Raw genomic sequence first — 21,528 nt, 5'->3', positions numbered from 1 at the left:
AAAAATTAGTATTAGCAAGTCCTCTTCTTCAAAAAGATTCATACAAAGTGGTCGTTCAACAAGCATTGAGATATAAATAGTACAAAAGTAGTTTCGAAATTTGAATCCGTAAAAGACATGCATAAGAGTTATAAATGATATTGAATAAACAACAAATATTTCATAAATGAAATAATAAATCTGCCAGCATTCCTAAAAAAATAGGACAAGGTTATAAAAAACGTGGCTTCCATTCATTCTGCAAACATAATGATGTCTTCAAATACTATTTGTGAGATTTTTATATCAAGAACAAACAATAGGTAATGGCCCAGCAGCCTAGATATTAATAAAAGAATGGGAATATAAATATTCTTAACTAAAAAAGAATAATTGCGATAAATTAAAAATTAAATCTGCCAGCTTTCGTAAAATGTGAAGAAAGGTGACCTAGCATTCATTCAACAAGCATAGTAATTAGTTTAAACTCTATCAAAATGATTTTTATTTTACGGCCATTCAAAAGTAATGGTTCAGCAACATACATATGAACAGATATAAACCGAAAGATTTATTGAGTTTTATGATGATTACTTTCTCTTTTGATGTCCTGTTTGTTGTATATGAAAAAGAGACGCCATGAAAAGTAAATTTCGAACCACATAGTTGGCTTTTTTGGACGACATCGTGCTGGAATATTTCAATAAAGATTAGCCACCATTCGCATCCAAATATTTAATTCTTTTTCCCTTCACTACCATTTATGCTTCCGGAGCATTATTTTTGTTATTGAGATAAAATCCCGGTAGATAGTATCTAAATGGATATCATATCTGCTAAATTGATGACTGGTTTGAAGATTCCTGAAAAGACATTCAAAAGCATAGAAGGAGTGTTCTCCGGCGTATGCTCCAGAATCGTCGTTCTTCAAAAGCAAAGATTTCAAAAACGAAAAATAAGACAAACAAAAAAGTAAATTGGCGCGTTTACTGCTCGAGAAAGCTGTGCTATCTTTTGGAGCATGCGCAGTTTTGCCTTTGGCAAATTGTTACGGGCGCGGACTAAGGAAGGGCTAGGGAGGTGGGGTCAGGTGTCCTCTGGTTAACGAGTCTCTGGTTAATTTTTATTTCGTGCGATTTTGTGATAGAAATTTTGAAAAAATATTCAGTTATAGACTGCTCTTCTAAAAATTGTTTGATATAAAGTGACTTATCAATTATTTTTTTTTGTATTTATGGTGTTCGTCCTGTTTAAATCTAATTTTAATCCTATCTTAAACATAAAATATTTAGAATTTCATCTGGCCTTAGGCCCAAGTGAGTATCTTCATATTGCTTTGTTTTTAACACCCCATTTTTAATTATGTGAATTAAGGTTCACATAAATGCCCCATTCGTATATAATTTAATATTGTGGCCACTTATTATATGCATTGTTAAATTGACTATAAGTTGAAATCCTGCAGCATTTTCTTTTTGCTAGTTCATCTCCCCTCCCCACGCCCTCAAATTATTTTGTTTATATTTTATAAGAATATTCGTTTAGATGCATAAAAAGTCTTATACTTTCTATTTTAGTAGTATAAGGATAAATAAGCAATTTGAATTAACTTATTTATCCACAAAAATTAATTAATTTGTTATAATATTCTTTACCGTAAGTAAAAGTGGCATTTGATTTCATCTTATGTTTTCAGAGATCTAATGAGTTATGAAATTAATAGCCAGGCACAATTTTCTTTTTTTGAGTTCTGGGAATAGCTATGTAGTGAACTAATAAATTAGAAAACATATGTTGATAACTCTGCTTATAGTCCCCTTTTTTTATATGACTTCAGGTACTTTTTTTGCCACTGGGTTCATAATTGTTGCCAAGCTCGAATATTGACACTTCTCTGTTTGTTCCGATATTCATCACTGAGATTTTGTCTGGACCCTCCAACTAGCAGAACAGGATTCAATTTTGTATTGTGCTAAGTAATTCTCCAAACCTTGTAGTATAAGACAGCAGTATTTTTGCTTTTTATGGATAATTGAACTAAAGAATAGGATATAATCTCCAAATTGTAAATTTTTTAAAGATGATAAATTCTTAAATATGGTAACTAACTGTATTCTATAGATAATATTTGACATATTTTCAACTATTTGACTAAAGATTCATTTTAAAGATCTTTTCCAAATTAAACAAATAAAATTTTTAAGATAAACAAATACAGGTAAATAAGACTATTAAAGAAAATATTGTGGGAATATAGATTATATTGCATTTCACCGAAATAATTACCATAAAATATTAGCTTTTCTAAAAAAAATGTGTAGCAAAATATTGCAGCTGACAGTTTTAAATTTTAATTCAATGTGCAGTATAATTTAATATATTTTCTTCCCATTTTTCTTTTTTTTTTTTTTTGATAATGGGATTAAATCCTTATAGATCAATATTTACAAATATATAGCAAAGAAATAAATGTAAAATGTTATTTACTTCATATTGTAGAAAATTACCTTTAATAGCTTAATATCCTTGGTATACTAAAAATTTTTAATGTGAATATACCTTATTTAATCATTTTTTATATATGTTTTATTACTTTAAAAATAAATTTTTGGTTGCTCTTATTTCATATGTTGCTATACAATTCATCCGATTACAATAAAATTTTGCCAACTTATTGCTTGCATTTGCGGGAAGATTATAGGCAATTAATGTTATATGCAATCATTATATCTAATATATAAAAATGAATTTTTGTTTGCTTGTATTTTATGCGCTTCTGTACCGTTCATCCGATTATGATAAAACTTTGACAACTTATTGCTTGCACTTGCACAAGTGTTCTATGCATAGTACAACTATAAGCATTTATTTTAAGCATGATAAAATTTACAAACTTTCATATGTTTCTGTTATTGAACCTTATTTTAAAATTGACAATCAACAAAAGACAAATGGTATATGGTATTCGGAGTTAATCACACATATAGGGAAAAAAAATTAAATTATCATTTCAATAAAATTATTATCAGCAGACATTAGTTTTCTTACTTTTCGTTAAGGAATAGTCATCTACACAATATATTATCTAATGTGCACAAAATTTTGATAATATATTATTGAAAGTTTATCTCGCACATACAAAATAAATCATCAGTGCCGAACAAGGTAAGGTGTATGTAAGGAAATTTTCCATTGCAAACTTTAATTTTTTTATTTATTTAGGGAATTGAAAAACAGTATTTCAGTTATACAAGTGTATATCGTGCTTCATCAATAAATATGCCTCCCAAATGCTTATCACTTAGTAGATCTACCAGTGCAGCACATAGAAATAACCAAATTCAAGCTTCTCAAACAAACGAGCAATGAAGCAGATCGTTTACGAATAACGAATTCACATGCTTCAGAATCTCGAGATCAATATGCGACAAGAATTGAAAAACAACATTTATGTACTAACTAATCACATGCATCAGAATCGGAAGACCAACATGTAGCATGAATCGAGGCAATTATTCTTAACGGAAAGTCGAATGGAGAAGTACTCATTCCACACCTTCACATTACCCCCCACCCCACCCGACATGCCTTTTGATTTCAAGCAACTACAGTTTCCCATTCGACTTTCATTCTCGATGACCATCAACAAGGTGCAAGATCAATCACTTCAAGTGTGTGATTAAACGTAGAAAATGCATGTTTTCACATGGCCAGTTGTATGTTGAATAATCGCGAGTCAGACAGCTAAGGAATTTATTTGATTTTGTTGAAGATGGGAAAAAATATATTGTATACTCTAAAGCACTTGAATAATAAAGTAAAATATATATATATAGAATAAATATTATTTATACTTCTCCTTTATATGTCATTCAATTTCAATGAATGTATTCATTGTCGACAAGAAAATAAATATAATTCCTAATTAAACATAACTATTTCAAATGATATTTCCAAAATTATTTCTTCTGTGGCAGTAATGCCCCGGGAACAAGCTAGTACTAAATAAAATGATAAAATAAAAAGAATATGAAAAAAAAAATCTGATGCCAATTTAAATATATTGCAAGTTTGAAGTAGGCTTTAAAAATGTATAAATAACCAATGAGTAAAGGAAACACATTTGTTTTAAAATTTTGGTGTATTTAATTTGAAATTAGATTTATGAAAATATTAAGAGGGCATATGCTGATCATCCAAGATGATTTATTTTGTTTTTGCTTTTATTTGAAAATAGATTATAGAAAATCTTTTTTTTTTTTTTCTTCTTTCATTTAAAAATTTTTATTTGTTGGAAACTCTTTCAGAAATTTTTTCCCTAATGAAATTGCTTTTTATATTTAAAGTCTTATTCTGAGCAATGCCCACCATAAAGCCATTGAAAGGAGTATGAAATTTGAGAATTTATTTTCTGGTCATTAGAGGTACACAAAAAAGGAATTTCTTAAATTTTTAATCGAACTTTAATTAAAAAATAGAATTTTAATGTGTTTTCATCATAACATTAAAGCATATTATCGCATAAAAATTACTTCAACACCGTTTTAAAGGTTAAAAATAAATTATGAACAATAAAAATTTTGTTTGGTTGAATGTAATTTTTTTTTAATAATTTCTGAAAAATTATTTTTGGATACTCTTTATAATAAAGATTTCTATTATAATGTAATTCAAAATGATATTGCTTCTTTGAATTATTTTCCAGTTGTTAAAATTGGAGTAAATTGATATATTTAAGTCAAATTGAATGCTTTATTTAAAGTATGTTAATTGAATAAAATTCTTCCCTTGATAAGTTTCGTTAAATTTTGGGGCAATGCGATGTATTGTCTGGCATTGGCTTCACAAAAGACTTTTTTTAAAAAATGCTTCAATTGCCATTTTTTCTTTCTCGTATAGAAAATTTAAAGGAAATTATTGCAATCGTGAAAAAATATGAACTTGAGTTTTTAATAAATCTCCACTTTTTATATCCTTGAATTCGAAACACGTCCTCCTTGAATTCGAAACACGTATTAAGAAAATGTCAGCCTATGAGAAAGATAACACAAAAAACTCTTTGAGGTAGATGAATGAAATTTATTGTATGGTCTTTACACCAAAATTGTAGATTTTGATCAAGTTTTCAGCAACATCCGTTCATAGAAAATCTGTTTGTCTGACTGTTCAAATATAAGTTATCATGATAACTAAAAACGGATAGCTAGATAATTAAAATTTGGTACACAGATTTAATATTTATTGTATAAACATTGTCCAATTTGGAGCCAAATATAATTAGGGTGTTACCACTTGTTGGTCTTTACTTTCAGAAATATGTAAATGCGATAACTCAAAATGTAGAGACTTAAGTATATCAAATTTATTATGTAATTTTGTGGCTTTATGTGTAGTTTTGAATCAAATTTTTGTTTTAATCAATTGGGAAGAATGCACCTAAAACCCAAATTCGCTTTTCGGATGCTTGCAACCGCATGCCAGAGATTAATCCCAAAACACTTGCCAACGATCGCACGATAGAATCAGTAAAAATATTTAATTCATGTCTAGTGTTAATATTCCATAGCTATTGTACACCAATGCCACACAAAACATTTCCTGGCAATAAGCAAGAAAGTTTTGGGGGGACCCTGGCTGATTTATTTCCATTTTTCTTCTAATGACAGAAAATTTTCTTTTTTTTGATTATGAATGTTATGAATTTGTTACCGTTGTTTATGAAAACTAGAACTTGTTAAAGCATTTTAATTTCTTTGTAAAGTATATTTAACGTTTCTTCTGTAATTTTTTCTAAGTAAGAATTTTTGTTTATAGGTTAAAGAGTCAGTTTTAAGTAAATTTTAAGAACTTTAAATTTTCAAAACGAAAAATCTTAGAAATAAGAGGCAATAAGACTATTTCGTTTTAATCGGATCATTTGTGAATGCTGCTATTATTTTCTATTAAAAAATTATTTTAAAAACTTATTTAGAACATGATATTGTTCTGTCGTCAATTTCATTACAGTTTTACCAATCGTATGATGATAGCCGTAGGATTGCTTTAGTTCTTAACTTTATAAGATTGCAAATAAAATTTCTTATTAGAATAATACAGTACAGGGAGAAATATACTCTTTCCATCCCATCCATATTGGATCTTAATTGTTGTTACTTATCTAAAAATCAATTACAAAATTTGTGGTCGTGCTAGCTTCTATATTAATATTGACTTTTAAGAAATGTTGAAAGAGCTCACAGATCTTTATTGTTAATCTTATAAAATTTAACTTTACTTTTTTGGTATTGATAGTTTTAACATTTTTATGATTAATTCTTTGCTTTTGTCAAATCTAAAAAAGCATAATTTTACAATAGTAAATGTTGAGCAAATACAGAAATAAATATTAAAATTTAAAAAATAAGTGTTTAAATTATTTTTTAAGATTTTTTATTCTATTAAAACTAAGTATTATTATATATAAAAAAAAGACACTTTGCTTTGAAAATACGCAGTTTATGTATGCATACTTATACAAAGAAGCTTAATTTTAGGGTCTAAAGTGCTTAAAAAAAGTATTTGATTTTTGCAGCAGTTTCTCACTATGGAACCTAAAGCTACACTAATATTAGACAGGATTTTTTCTTTTCGCTTTTAACAATTCAACTTAAGTTAAATGAATATGTTAAGAAGTCAATTTTTTGAGAAATTAAGAAACTTTTTTTATTTAGTATTTATTGTATGTGAGTGTGTTGGTGCTCTACAGGCCAGACCATTTGACCTACAGTCATCAAATGTAAACACATATATAATTCAGATGTCGGTAATGTTCACCTCGGAGTGATTTTTTTTTTTCAAATTTTTTATTAGAACTTTAATTAATTAAAAATGAAGCAAAATTTAATTAATTAAAAATGAAGCAAAATTTTGATATTTACCGCTATAACTTCCAAAAATATTACAGCACAAAATTGATTTTTGCATCATATTGAAGATCAAAAAATTATCTTTTTAATGATACTATTGTTTTAACCAACAAATTATATTTCTATTTGTAATGAATTTTTTTATAAATTTAATTATATTTTTCGAAAACTTATTTCGCACAAAATAAAAATATAATTTGACTTGCACGATTACATTATGCTTCAATGAGAAAAATCATTTACAAAAGCTTAAATTAAAAAAATAAATCAACTTTATTGTAAATTAAACATATAAAAATGTAATTTTCCACTCATGTCTGTATGAAATTAAATATATTTTCTAAACAGTAAATACAATACAAGACAAAGCTTTGTATGATCTTTTATAATATCTACATTATTAATTCAATAAATCAGCTTTATGTAAGGCTAACATAGTTTAATATATATCCTTTCAATTCAAGGTTTTACTGCTAATTTGTAAACCTTTAATAATAGAAATACATGTATTAAAATGATCTGTTTTAACAAAATATTCTTGGGACACTAATAAAAAGAATTGCACTCCAATCAACTAAATCAGTCTCTAAAACTGACAAATTTAAAAATAAATGAATATCACTATTCAGTAAAAAAAAGCTGATTTTACACCACTTCCTCGACCATCTCGCTGATATCTCAATCACGGCCCAGGATTTCTCAAGACTGATTGGCCTAAAATTAAGAAAATGTTGATTGTTCTAAACTATTCTATTCAAAATTCATAAATCGATAAGATTTGATAGCAGAAGATATAAACATTAAGAAGAAGAAAAGAAAATTGTAAATAATAGTTTCCTTAGGATCAAATGATTGTATGAAATTTAGACTTCATAATTTTTTTTAAATATATTTATAGATTAAGACAAAGTTAAATATTGTTTTTCACGTCATTTAAACCCTTTTGAGACTAAAAGCTGAATTTTATGATGAATCGAGAAATTTTTGTTAAATAAATTTTCAGATATTACATAAATCATGAAAATTATTCTGTAGTATACGTAAGACATTCTGAATGACTCTGTTTTCAGTACTCATATTTTTAAAAAAAGGTTTTAGTAAAAAATGTTTTTATATTTTAATTGCAGTTTAATCATTTCCACTTTAATTTAAAGTTCAAACTTTACGGGAAGTGACAGAAAATTAAAGAGATACATTGTACATCATGGTTTTAGGGCTTTATAAAAGTGTGAATGAATTATATGACTATCAAAATCTGAAGCCTAAAAATATTTTGATAAGAAGTTATTAAAATAAAAGTAAATTTAAAGTTTCAGAAGTTAATGTTTCAGGTTCCTTAAGAGAATGGTATGTATATTAATTACTGCAGCAAACAATTTGTTCTCATTGAATGTCTCTCATTTTTTCTAAAATAAATCCATTTAATTAGTTTCATAAATTGATAATTTCTATAAAAATATTATATATTTTATATTGATAATTACTTAAAGTGAAGTTATGTGTAATTGAATTGGCTGTTATCATTTGTGCCACTTGATTAGCTTTATTGTTCCAGGGTAATCACTTTCAGTTATGAGTTCTGGCATCTCTATATAAAATATATCTAAATTGGAAATTTTTTATAAAACCTTTTTTCTCTGCTGCTCATTTGTTTTTTTTTTTATATATTAAAAGGAAAATTATTTTGTGAAATAATGTAACTGATATAAGATTATTACTATTTATTTCTGAAGTTATTAGTTATTTCAGAAGTTCTATTAGTTATTTCTGAAACAAAATGTAATAAATTTCTTGAAATAAAGTATGCATTTTTGTAACTTTTATATATTTTTCTATATTATTAATGTTAGCATTTTTGTCCATTTGATAAGAAATTAGTTGTCTACTCTTTGATTATGCCTGGAGTGAAAGGCTTGAATGAGAGTGAAGGAGAAGAAATGGACCAAGAAACAGCCGAAAGTGAAAAAAGCAGCAATGATGATACTGACTCTTCATCAGGATCAGGTTCAGAGGATGACAGTAGTTCAGGTAGTGATAAAAATTGCATGTGAATTATTATAATTAACATTTCTTTTCCTTGAAAGCAGTGCTGCAAATTTTTATCTTTTCTTTCAGGATACATATGCTGTATAAATGAAACATGAAAAATTCACTTCCTTCTATTTACTATCTCCTTGCATATATAACCTTATATTATGTTCAAAGGTGTATCTACATAAAAGGCACCCAGGGCAAGTACCCCCATAAAAATCAAATCCCAGTAATTATATATAATATAAAACATCTGAACTAATATGATGCATCTGCTGATCATAGCATCTTAATTATCCAATTAGACACAGCAAATTAATCATAAATATAATACGACAATTATAAAGGCAGTTATAATACAAAACGTAAATGGAATGTGTGAAAGAGTTTAAAATTGCATCTAAAATATAATGACTGAGTAATCGAAATGTCTGTTAAATGTTATTATTTTAAAGGACGTAGATGTTTATTTGTCTATGACAAGATCTATGGAATACACATTTGGTTTATATATTTTCTACTATATCAAAATTTTCACACAAACTACTAGTTCAATTTCTTATTTAAACTGTTTTTAAAAGATTAAAATATTAATGTATCAAGAACTTCCCAAGCAAGCTTAACAAAATTTTGTTGCAAACTTTTGAAATGATATATATAATGACATGCCCTTATGATATTTTTAAGATGAAAAATCTTCCCTTATTTAAAGTTATGCAGTTTTCTCTCCTAAAACTAAAAGTGTCTCTTCATTTGTGCATTAGTGATCAAACTTTCTGGCATCGTATTACTATACTTGGAAAATGTATATTTTTGAAGAGTGGGGATATTCACCTCTGATGGATTTTTTCGAAACTATAAGTGAAATTTTTATTAATAAAAAAATGAAGCAATTCTAATAATAATATCTGAAATTTTTATCCCACAGAAATAAATTTTATAACATCTTAAAATTAAATCTCATCTTTTCAATTATGTTTTCAGTTCTGTGTAATTTTCAATCAGTTTTAGCATCAAGTCTTTCAGATGTTTTATTTTAAATGTACTGTCCTTAAAGTCATATTATTTAAAAAAAGGCCAAAAATAGTACTTTTAATTTAAATGAAGATGACAAGATTAGAATGGTACAATTTTAAAAATAAAAATTCAACATTCAGTTTATGAAAAGTTTTAGAATTCTATAAAATTTTTACTTTTTAATTCTCTCCTGGAGTTCACTGATCTTATGGCTTTATAGAGAAGTTGTTTAATTAATTATTCATCATTAAATATTGTTACATATTTCTTTTTCAACGAAATAAATTCATTTCAATCTCCAGGAAAAATCAAAATATCTGATTAATAGATCATTTATTATTCTGTGCATCCTTACATTATCCTTTATTTTTAACAAAATCTATTCCTGATCCATTTCATGCAGTTTAGTTTGCAGAAATTCTAAACAATCTATTAGCTCTCTCAAAACACTAATAACTTTTTTGCTGACTAGTAGAAACATTTGGTCGGGGGTAAAAATTGTGCTTCTGATTTTATATCGAACCTAATGTCATGTGGAATTTTATCCTCACTATCTTCATACAGAGGTCTGAAAATCTAGTTTTATCATATATCACTTGCATGATTTTATTATATTAAGATGCTCTACTTGAATTTGCTAATTAATCAAAAAAGTGTCTTTGTGCATTCATGACTTGGTTGTCAATACTAAAAATGGATTTTACACATTGAATTGAACTTTGGAAATGTCCAAATTAAGTAAAAAGTTAAAGAAATATAAGTGAGAGAGAGGGAGAAAATTTCATTTGAATTTTTGAGAATTTTGAAAATTAAGAGTTGGGTGGGTGAGCATAAATGAAACTAACTTATTCCTAAATTTGCACCCTTTAGTAATGACATCTAGAGCACCTATCTTATCTGCCCTACTCTATTTACACCACTGATTATATTGTGATGTTTGATGGATAGTTTAATAACTTATAAAGAGTAGGCAAGAATAGATTATTCTACAGGTTTGCCTTTTTAGAAACATTCTAATCTGTTAATTGTTTGTGTTTTTTTGTGTGTGTGTTTTTTGCTTCTTTAATAAAATTCCTTTTTTTTTTTTTTTTTTTTTTAAGACATTGAATTTCACTTAACCATTAATCTGTAGATTGTATTCTTAGTGATAATATGTAACTTGAAAAGTCTTTCAGTAGTTTTGACAATTCCTTTAAAATGATTTTCTATTTCTGAAGAATTTTCAAAATTTTCAGTTAATATTTTGAATAATGAAAAATTTTAACCATTGAAACTGATAAAGAATGGATGGAATATACCAAAAGTTTTTATTAAATGTTTTGTTTATATAGCTACTTTATTTATTTACTTTTAAAATATGTAATATTTTAATAATTGATTATTCAGCTGTCTTAAAAATTTTAAATTGGACTGTTCTGAATTTAATTCAGAACAGTTTATCATAGAATTTCTCTAAACATATATATGATTTTTAATAAAGAATTGTTTTTTATGTTATAATTTTACATAAATTCTTGGGAAAAGGCAAATGAAAATAATTTTTATTTCTTTTCCAACTTCTAGAAATAAAGATGTTTTCTTTCCCTTAAAAGAAATCTTATTATACATTTTATTTTTGTTAGGTATAGAAGTTTTATTATGTAGTAGAATAATATAAAAATTTAAAGGTATCAGATTATATAAGACATTTTCTGTCTCTTAATTGAAGTAATATTTATTTCGATGCTGGAGATTTCTTATGTTCATGTTGTTATGACTTATGTAGATTACTAGATGGACTGTATGCATTACTTTTTCTATAAAGTTTCGATGAGTGCTGGTTCATTTCTTAAATGATGAAACTAATTTGTAATCAACAATATTTAATTAACAGTTCCATACTATTCATGACTGAATGTTCACCATAGAACACAAACCATGACACAAGAACAAAAATCAGAATCTATACTGAAGAATGGTTGCCACAATTGGCGCACTATCATCTGACATGGCGATATTAACAATATTTTTGCTTGATATTTAACAATTTATATTAAACAATATGTAATCAAATTAATTCTTTCGAGTTTAAATATGAGAAGAAAATAATAGTCTTTAAAGTATTAAATGTTCAAGCAAAACATAGAATAAAACCTTCTAAAGATTTAAATTTCTTCAGTTTACTTCAAATATTTGTTTCATTTTGATTTTTTTTTTTTTTTTTTTTTAATTTTTTAAAAGAAAAATTATATTTTACAAGGAAATTCTGAGTTTATATGTTATTGAATGATGAAGTTCCTAGTTCCAAATATTTGATATTTAGTTTGATTTTAATTCATTTATATCATTTCTAATTATATTTGTTTCTTTCCTTATAATCTCTTATAAGGTAGTCTTGTTGTTTTTGTTGTCATGCTCTTTTCAAAATATTTTTAGTAATCAGGGTAAAAAAGACTTCAGTGTATTTGTGTTATGCTATTGCATTACATTTGAATCCTTTTATCATTATTGTGATTGCTTAGGCACCAGTGTATGAAGGCAAATTGAATTTTTGGCTCTCTGTTGTTTATTTGTCTACTATAAATATTTTATCCTATCTTGATGTATGTATTATATGATTGCTTGCTCTAATTACTAGTTTTTGTTGTTGTTTGTTTTATGTATAGATTTCACTGCTTTTTTTTTATTATTGGAGTGTGTTACTTTGTAACTATTAATTAAAATGTGCATTGATCTATTTCTCTATTCCGTTTTAGAAATGGATGAAGAAAGCTGTGACAAGAGAAGGAATGAATGTTTGCAACAAATGGCAGAATTGGAAAGACAATTTGTTCACATGAAAGAGCAGTAAGGAAATCTTTTTATGATTATCAATTAGAGTGCTGAAATATTTACAAAGACAATTATTGATTGTATTTAATAATAAAAATGTTTCTTTAATCTCTATTTTGTTTAGAAGGCATTCATTCTGTTTCTGCATAATGTTTAATTATTATTTCACTTCTACATTAATTTGACAATTTTATACCAGTGAGTGTTGCTGTGCAAAATAAGATTTATTTTTTCATTAAAAGAACTCTTCTATCATTCTACTGAAATAATTTACCTTTCTTTTTACTTTTATAATACCTTTAATTTTTCAAATCCTCCCAAATAATTTAATTTATTTATTATTTTCATTTTCTTGATTCTATTTTTTTTTGTGTGGTTTTTTTAAGGTAATTGCTCACTTATAGAATTCAGCAAAATTATTTTAGTATTGCCATTACATATTTTTGAAGGTTTTGTTTGAATGTCTTATAATTTACCTGCAATTATTATATAAATTTCCAAAATCTTCCAATACTGATTATATTTTTAAAAATCTTGGAAATTGCAATATTCATTCATTTGACATGTAATTTCATAAGCTAATGCCATTTATTTCAGTAAAATGGTAGAAGCGTTCTTTTGACGAGGAAAGTAGATAAATTTATTCAAAACTGAAATTCTGTTCTGGATGCTATATATATAATTAAAATTAGATCATTATAATTAATAAGAAATTATTTTTAAAATTATTCTAATTGACATCTCATTTGCAATAAAATAATGATAAATATGTTATTTGTTAAATGTGCCATATTTTTTTGGGGTATTCTATTATTTAAAAGAAAAGGAAGCAAATATTTATCTTTTAGAATGTAATATTGTGCAACATTGCATTTACTTTGAAAAGTATATGAAATTTGTTTCTTTTGTTGCTCTTACTGAATAATCCATTTAGAATACTATACTTTTAAATAAACATCTGCTTTTATTATGACAATTATATCATTAAAATTGTCAACTATATTATTTTTAAAATTTTCCTTGTTTTATATATATTTCTAGAACCTACATCTTTTTTTTTTTTTTTTTAATGAATAAGAAATCCGATATTATTGCCAAAAGGTAGCTTTGTGCCAATAACCATCAATTATTTTGTTTAGTTTGGAATTTGGTTTTTGTTACGAAGGCTCCAAAAGGTGGCGCATTTTCGCGAGCGTTGACAGGTTGACGGGATAATCCCAAAGTACCGAAATTTATATTTTATTTTTAGCAGGAATCATTTCATGCTATATATATTAATTACACAAATTTAATTTTTCCTTATTTTTTGTTTACTGAAATAAATGAAACTACTAATATTATATGTATGTGTGGAAATCTAAATCTCTGTTTTTATATATTAGTTGCCTTAGGCAATCTCTAGTTCACAAGAGATATTAATTATATTTCAGTCAAATTGTTTAGATAAAACTTCATATCTGTGTTTCCATCAAATTTTAAGACATTAAAGCTATGTTATTTTAATAGTGTTGCATGTGTTTTGTTCATCTATTCATAGTATAAAATGAAGTATCCTGAAAGCGTCTGTATGTTTGAAGCCAAAAAACTCGAGAAATATTTAACCGATATTGGAAATATTTGTACCATTTTGTAGGGTATTTATTAGTGGAGGTTATAAAAATTTAAAAGAAGGAGTTTTACAATTGCAATTTTAATTATTTTCCTACTACAATTCACACATGTTTGAAAATTTGCTCATGCGCAAATAGTAAGAGCTGTGGTATGCATATGCAATACATTTCTTTGTTTACAGCTGATTTTAAACAGTGATTCAAAACTCATTATGCCCAACAAAAGGAAATCCAGCCTTGGCTGAAGCACATTAAATGGCAAAACGCTTTGTTTCTTGAGCGATAATAAAAATGTAGAGGAAAGAAATGTTTGGTTAGTGAATATCAGAGAAAAAATGTCCACACTTTGGGAAGGAGCCTCTTCTTTTGAGTGAAGTAACCGTCTCTCTTTAAATCGCACTGTAAATGAATTACAGAGACAGAATGAATTATATTTGGAGAGAAGTGATCACCTATCTGCTGACAGAGAAACACGTTTAAAGTTTGCAATTGGTTGCCTGTTGATTTTTTTTTTTTTTTTTTTTACGCCAAGATTTTGGTTGGTAACCCCGCAGCAATGTCAATGAAAACAAAACATTATGGAAACCAGAAATAGTGCTTCATCGCTGAAATTTGTCACCAATCAAAGGGGTACTTAAATCTACACTAGAACCCATTTAAATTTGAGACGGAGGAGAAGTGAAAGAACAAACATTCCTGATGTTTAGTTCGAAAAGGAATACTCTGCCCTGAATTACGATCTATATGCAGATTATATAAATGATGCTTCGGTTTCAATAGGGATAATGTTTATAGTTTGACCATATTGCTCAGTTTTAAAATGGAAAGATGAATCAAAAGGCATGCATTGTTTACAAGGAAAAATTAAATTAAAAGAAATCCTCTCCCTGCCTGAACCATCATATTCACTTCTTATTAATGAACATCACCTTTATTTGATATTCCAGACCAACTGTGTCCATTATTCAGTGGACACACTTGTGGATAGTGAAGAAGCTATTTATTATCCATTTGAATTTTTAAATTCTCTTCATCCATCTGATCTTCCACCACACAAATTAAGTTTAAAAGTTGGTGCTCCTATTGACTAAACTTTGAAATACAGTCATTGGGCCCCCTGCGAGATTGGAAATTTTTCAGTGGCGTTTTGTTTGGTGTTACATTGTCACCATTTCTTTTGGAAATTGCCCTTCTTTTGTGTGTTGTTGTTCATTGGTATCTTATGATTGGAAATGCTATTGCTTCGGTTCGCGCATCTTGCTAGAATTTTATCGAAAATGATTGTATATCAAAGTTGTTCCGTTGTCCATGAGAAAAACATTTTTCACTTAAGTCAGCCAGTTAAGTTTCCAGCATTGTGAAATACTTGTCCTTCAGCTTTATTTATTGTCATGGCAAAACAGAGCCCAACTGGGAACTGAATACGTTTAAAGGAAAATGGTAAATCTATTAGAATGAAAAAAATCTTTCATATTGTTATGGATTTCCAGGTTCATTTAGATTGCGTGTTCTCCACACCATATCACTACAATTAACAGCAGGCCTCAGTAGAAAACAATAATATTTATTTACACGAAGACAGGACAACACACAGACGACAAATATTTGCAGCAGAGACGAACACAGGACATCACACCACAGACGACAGTAGCCCCACAAGTAGTAATTGTCCACTGCACACGAAGCGGCCAGACAGAATCCAGCAGGAGAGTCCTCGGAGCTTCGCTCTACAGTCTCTCCAACAGCTGTACTTCTCCCGCTTTAGCTGCCGACTCGCTACTTCTCACAACTGGCTACTACACACAATATAAGACGACAGAATTCGGCACACAGCAGTTCAGTACTCGCTCCACACAACGCTGGTAATTCGCTGTTGCTTCGCTATACTCTCGAAGACTCGTTACTTGTTGGTGACTCCGACTAATCACACACAGCGGCTTCTCAACTTGAAAGTGCCGGCCTTTTATAGATCTCTCGGGAGGTGGAGCTAGAAACTTATAGATCAATCTGGATGTATCTCGGTTCTTAGTAGATGGACCGTGAAAGTTTTTGAGCTTTCCAGTATTATCCATTTTGTTGCCAAGCTCTGAGTTCATTGACGCAGCACCCGCTCAGCACACACAGGACAGACAACGATTTTTCCCACGATGACATTATTCGTGCCAGGAAGCAAAATTATAGGTTTGTAACAATATTAAAATTGATTCTCCTGCCCTAGACCGAGTTAAAAGTACTGCCTCAAGGAAAAACTTTGATATACAATAATTCCCCCCCCCCCCAAAAAAAATTAGTTTATCGCCAAATTCTAAGATAAGTTATTAATTTTTTCAAGCCAAAAAATAAAACAAGAAAGAAACTCCAAATTCTACAAACGCATGTGCAGTAAGAAAAAAATACAATCAGCGGCATGTTGCTGTGTCATCATGACCTACTGTCCATCCTAACCCTTTCTAAGGCCGTGGGAAGTATACTTGCCACCAAATTTATCAATGTTTGTATGAAATTATACAGGTTGGCATAAGTTCTGACAAATTTTTTTAGAAAGACAGAAACTTAGATGCTTCAGTTCTTTATCTCACACAAAATGATATGTCTTGGTTTGTCACTTATTAACTAACCAAATTAATTAATTAATCAAATTAAATTTATCTAATAAGCTGAATGAATCCTTTTTCTTATTCTAATTTCAAACCTATAAAATATTTTAACATAATATGACCAGAAAAAAATGACCCTTTAAAGGGTTAAGCGGCGTCCTACGACCTGTCCACCTGCAGATGAAGCACGCTTTTCCCCCTTGACCCTCTTTTGCAATTTCCCGGGTGCTTTGATGTCTGTCCAGTTTACCGACATTTTGTCAGTAAACTGAACAGACATAAAACAACCCCAGGAAATTCCAAGATAGTAGAAAGCGTGCTTTGTCTGCAGGTGGACAAGTTGTAGGAACGCCGCTTTATAACTGACTGAGTGTAAACCCAGCATTAAGTTTAAAGCTAATTTTTCCTCTTGGATGCTGTGGCATGGGCAACGCTCTGCGGGTACTGCTACTTGTACATTTAGAAATGGAGACGAGTTCCATGAAATCATAAAACTATTATGTCCAATTTAAATCTAAATTTATTTAGGAATATTTTGCTTTTTTATTTGCTTGTAAACTACATAAATATTAAACCGTAACTTAGCTTTCAGCAATCTAGGAAAATCACATGATCAAACAATAAAAGCATTTTCAGTTTCATTCACAATACTGAAAATATTGAGATATCTACTTAAAAATATCTTTAGACTTTAATAAAACCTAGACTAAAGAATTTTTCAGGAGCTAATCTTACATCATTGAAAAGATAATTTTTGGAACTTCAAAATAATGTAAAAATCACTGTTGTGTGGGAATATTTTTGGATTTTATAGTGATTTAACATTAAATTCTAGCTTATTTTTTAATTAAAATTTCAAAAAGAAAGCTTTACAATGTGCACATTCCTACAAAGTATTTTGGCTCTAATAGCTGTAAGTCAAATGGTCTGCCCTGGAGCACCCATATGCTTGTTGCATTTTCGTCTTTATTACTAGTAGAAATATGTATATAGGATCTTTATGGGAAACTTTATTTTAATCATGTCAGTTTTATCCTGCATATATGTGTTTGGATGGTTCTGAATTTATCCATCTTTAGTGCTATATTTTCGGAATTTAATATTTTAATTTCACTTTAAAATGATTCACAAATAGCTCCATCTTATCATTTTGTAAAATTAACATCATTGAATTGATCATATTTTAAGATAATATAAATATCATTTAAATATTTTTTCTAAATTTGTTACCCTTAAAAATGGATATTACAAGACATAAAAAATCAGTATAATAAACTTGAAACTCAAAATTTTATCTCCTTCTATATCTTCCTGTTGCATTATTTTAATGACCATTTTTTATTAATGTTTTTATGAAAATACACTTACTAATTTGAAACTGACTTTGTGATTTTGGGTGTTGATCAGATGATGAAATAACACTTGAAGTCACTCATTTCTCCAGCAGCATAAAGATATTTCTGTACGCTGTAAATAAGATTCTTAGTTTATGCTTGCTTATAAAATAAATGCATGTTTGTATTCTTATAAGATGTATGCGTCTAATAATAGCTTTTTATAAATTGAGTATTAGGACTATATTAGAGTGGATATCATATATATGTTACGGCCAAAGCCCGAAATCGGCCAGTTCGCGAATTGGCCAACATTGCTGTAAACTTACCGGCCAATGTCCGATCTTTTTTTGATTTCGGGCTTTGGCCAACCAATTTGCGAAATGGCTTGGGACAATCGGCCAAAGTAGGAAGAAAGGAAGCAAGAGCAGATTGTTTTACACACTATTAAAAATGAAGTATTTAAAAAGGAGTACTTCTGTGTACTGTTTTTTTTTTTTTTTTTAAGTACAATTGTTTCAGAAACGAGTTCAAATATAAGTGACACTTCTGAGTTAAAAATAAGCTTGTAATATATAAAAATATGATCTCGTGTTATTCTGTTCTCATATTAAAGCCATAATAGAAATTATTCAGTGAACGTATATGCTGTAACAACGTAATAGCGTGAAGATTAGATTTGCACCCATCAAAATGAACTAATTATATCTAGAGCAAAGGCGTTGCGTATCATGTAGGAATGAATACAAAGGCAAATTGAGTACTCAGTTTTCAAGGGTTTTGATTGGCAAGGCAAATTGAGTACTCAGTTTTTAAGGGTGATCCTTAGTCTTTTTCTGCTCCATGGACCTAATTGTCTCCCAAAATATCGCTTCAAAAATATGAAATTTTTTGCAAAGACAAATAGCAAATATAAGGGCTAATTAAAACAAATATGAAGGAAATATAGTTTTGTTATTAATATCATTTAAAGACATTTCTTTGTTGGCGCCATCTGTCGAATTTCACTTACAACATGACTTAATTTATATTTTATACATAAATGTCATTATATTTATTTACCACTAGCCCCCTTTGGCAACCAGCCGGTTCGCCAGTATTAATGATCGCTAAAATTTTCAATTAATATAATTTGTTCTCTTAGTAGCTTTTTCTGCAAAATATTTTTGAGCTTCATATTTTGGCAGTTATATGATTCAGTCATACTTTTATGTAGGCCTTAAACAGTTCTGTTCATTGTACTACTTTCTCTAATGTTCTGTTAGTATCCATATAATTTCTATTTTAAATTAAAGTGGAAATGTTAAATTGCAATCAATATAAAAGCTTTTTATATTGAAGCTAACCATGTCTTTTTTTAAATATGAAAATTGAAATCAGAGTCGTTTGGCAGAGGAATTATATGTGCACTGCAGAATAATTTATATAATATCTTAAAGAATTATTCAACAAAAATTTCTGTGATTCATCATAAAATTAATTTTTTACTTTCAAAAGATTTAAATGGTGCAAATAAAAACACTTTATTTCTGTCAATAAATAAACTTATGAAAAAATTAAGAATTTTAAATTTTACACAGTCCTTTGGTCCCAAGTAATCATATTCTGTGAAATACTCTTGACACTTCAACTTTTAAATAAATAAATAAACATACCTATCTTCTGCCATGAATCTGACCAATTTATGAAGTTTTTATGCATCAATTTTAGAACAATCAACATTTTTATAATCACATGCCAATCACTGTCGAGAAATCCTGGCAGAAGATAAACGTATCTTCATTGAGACAGTCGGTGAAGTAGTCTAAAATCGCCAGTTTTTATAGAAGAGTGATATTGAAATTTCATAAATCAGTCAGTTTTAGTGATTGATTTTGTTGGTTAGAGTTCAACAATTTTTATTTAAAATATTGGTGTCTCAAGAATATTTTGTTAAATATGATTCAAAGGGCAGAGAACCTATGTAAAAATTTAAAATTCCTGATTCATTGGAGCATTTGTTGACTAAAGTTATATTAAATATAATTATTTAATTCCTTAGACCATTTTCTTAGCAAATGTATGCCCGAAATTAGCTGATGGTCGCTGATTAGAATGATTATAAGTATATTAAACTATTTTTGCCTTAAATTGTTTTATTGAATTAATAATATAGATATTGTCAAAGCTCATTGAAAACTTTTCCTCCTTTTACTTTTCAGAAAATATCTTATTTCATTATTTTTTAATTTTAAACAGACACCTGCCGAAAATTGCAATTTTATTTATTAAATTTGCAATACTAGTTGATTTATTTTTTAATTTAAATTTGTATCAATGTGATGTCAACACGTTCATAAAAGCTTTTTTTTTTAATTTGACGTTCTTATGCAGATTAAATTTTATTTTTATTTTGAGCGAAATATATTATTGAAAAATATGGTTAAAATATATCTTTAAAAATTCGTTAAAAATCTAAGCATAATTTATAAATTAAAACATTGGTATCATTAAAAAGATTTTTTGAACTTTAATTTGATGCAAAAAATCGATTTTGTGCTGTATTATTTTCTGGTTATTGCGACAAAACTCCAAAATTATTTTTTCATTAAAATTGTAATTAAAAATTTTAAGAAATCGCTCCACGGTGCACATTTTTGATTTCCAAGGTAAATATATATGCCAAATTTGATAACTGTATGTCAAACGGTTTGGGCTGTAGAGTGCCAACACACACACGCAAACACACATTGAACTTTATTTATAAATGTAGATTATCACATTGGGCTTTGGCCAAGGATTCCCGGTCACTTTGTGAAATAGCCAGCCAAAGTAGAAAATACAATATTAATTGCAAATATTTCGGACTTTGGCCGTAACATATACATTTGTTTGTGTGTGTGTCCTAATTTATTTCCAAATTTTTATCTTAATTCAATCTATATTTTCATTCCAAAATAGTCTCTTGTTTAATGATCCAATTCTTATTTCTTTATTCAATTAATGTTATCCACTCTCTAGAAAACTGTAAAATCAGTTGTTCTCACACTCTGAGTGAAGGGATAAAAATCTTTAATGTTTACTACATTAAACTTTTTTTTTTTTTTTTTTTTTTTTTGCCGCAGCACACAAAGAAAAAGATAAGTTTAAAAATTGTTTACTTTCCTATAATACACTGTGTAAAATAATTTATGATAATAATTTTGAATGTAAAATAAAATAATATAATATGTACAACCAAAACAACAATATGTTTATTAAGGGA

At 28.0% G+C, this 21,528-nt stretch overlaps 1 protein-coding gene across 3 annotated transcripts in view; it reads left to right on the top strand.

The window, feature by feature from the left end:
* The first annotated feature begins 1,050 nt into the window (after positions 1-1,050).
* The window catches only part of LOC129983645 (breast cancer metastasis-suppressor 1-like protein-A), a 40,756-nt gene continuing 20,278 nt past the window's right edge, over positions 1,051-21,528 (top strand). For 2 of the 3 annotated variants that reach the window (XM_056093192.1, XM_056093194.1), the window contains exons 1-3: positions 1,051-1,295; positions 8,756-8,912; positions 12,668-12,758. In XM_056093192.1, the coding sequence (XP_055949167.1) occupies positions 8,780-8,912; positions 12,668-12,758 (224 nt within the window). In that variant the 5' untranslated portion in view covers positions 1,051-1,295; positions 8,756-8,779. Of the gene's footprint in view, positions 1,296-1,816; positions 1,956-8,755; positions 8,913-12,667; positions 12,759-21,528 lie in introns of all 3 variants that reach the window. The other variant, XM_056093193.1, reaches the window with a different exon arrangement.

The sequence above is a fragment of the Argiope bruennichi genome, chromosome 9 (genome assembly GCF_947563725.1).
Source record: "Argiope bruennichi chromosome 9, qqArgBrue1.1, whole genome shotgun sequence".
Taxonomy (NCBI): Eukaryota; Metazoa; Arthropoda; class Arachnida; order Araneae; family Araneidae; genus Argiope; species Argiope bruennichi.
The sequence above is the reverse complement of the archived record's forward strand: the minus strand, read 5'-3'. Positions and strand labels throughout refer to the sequence as shown.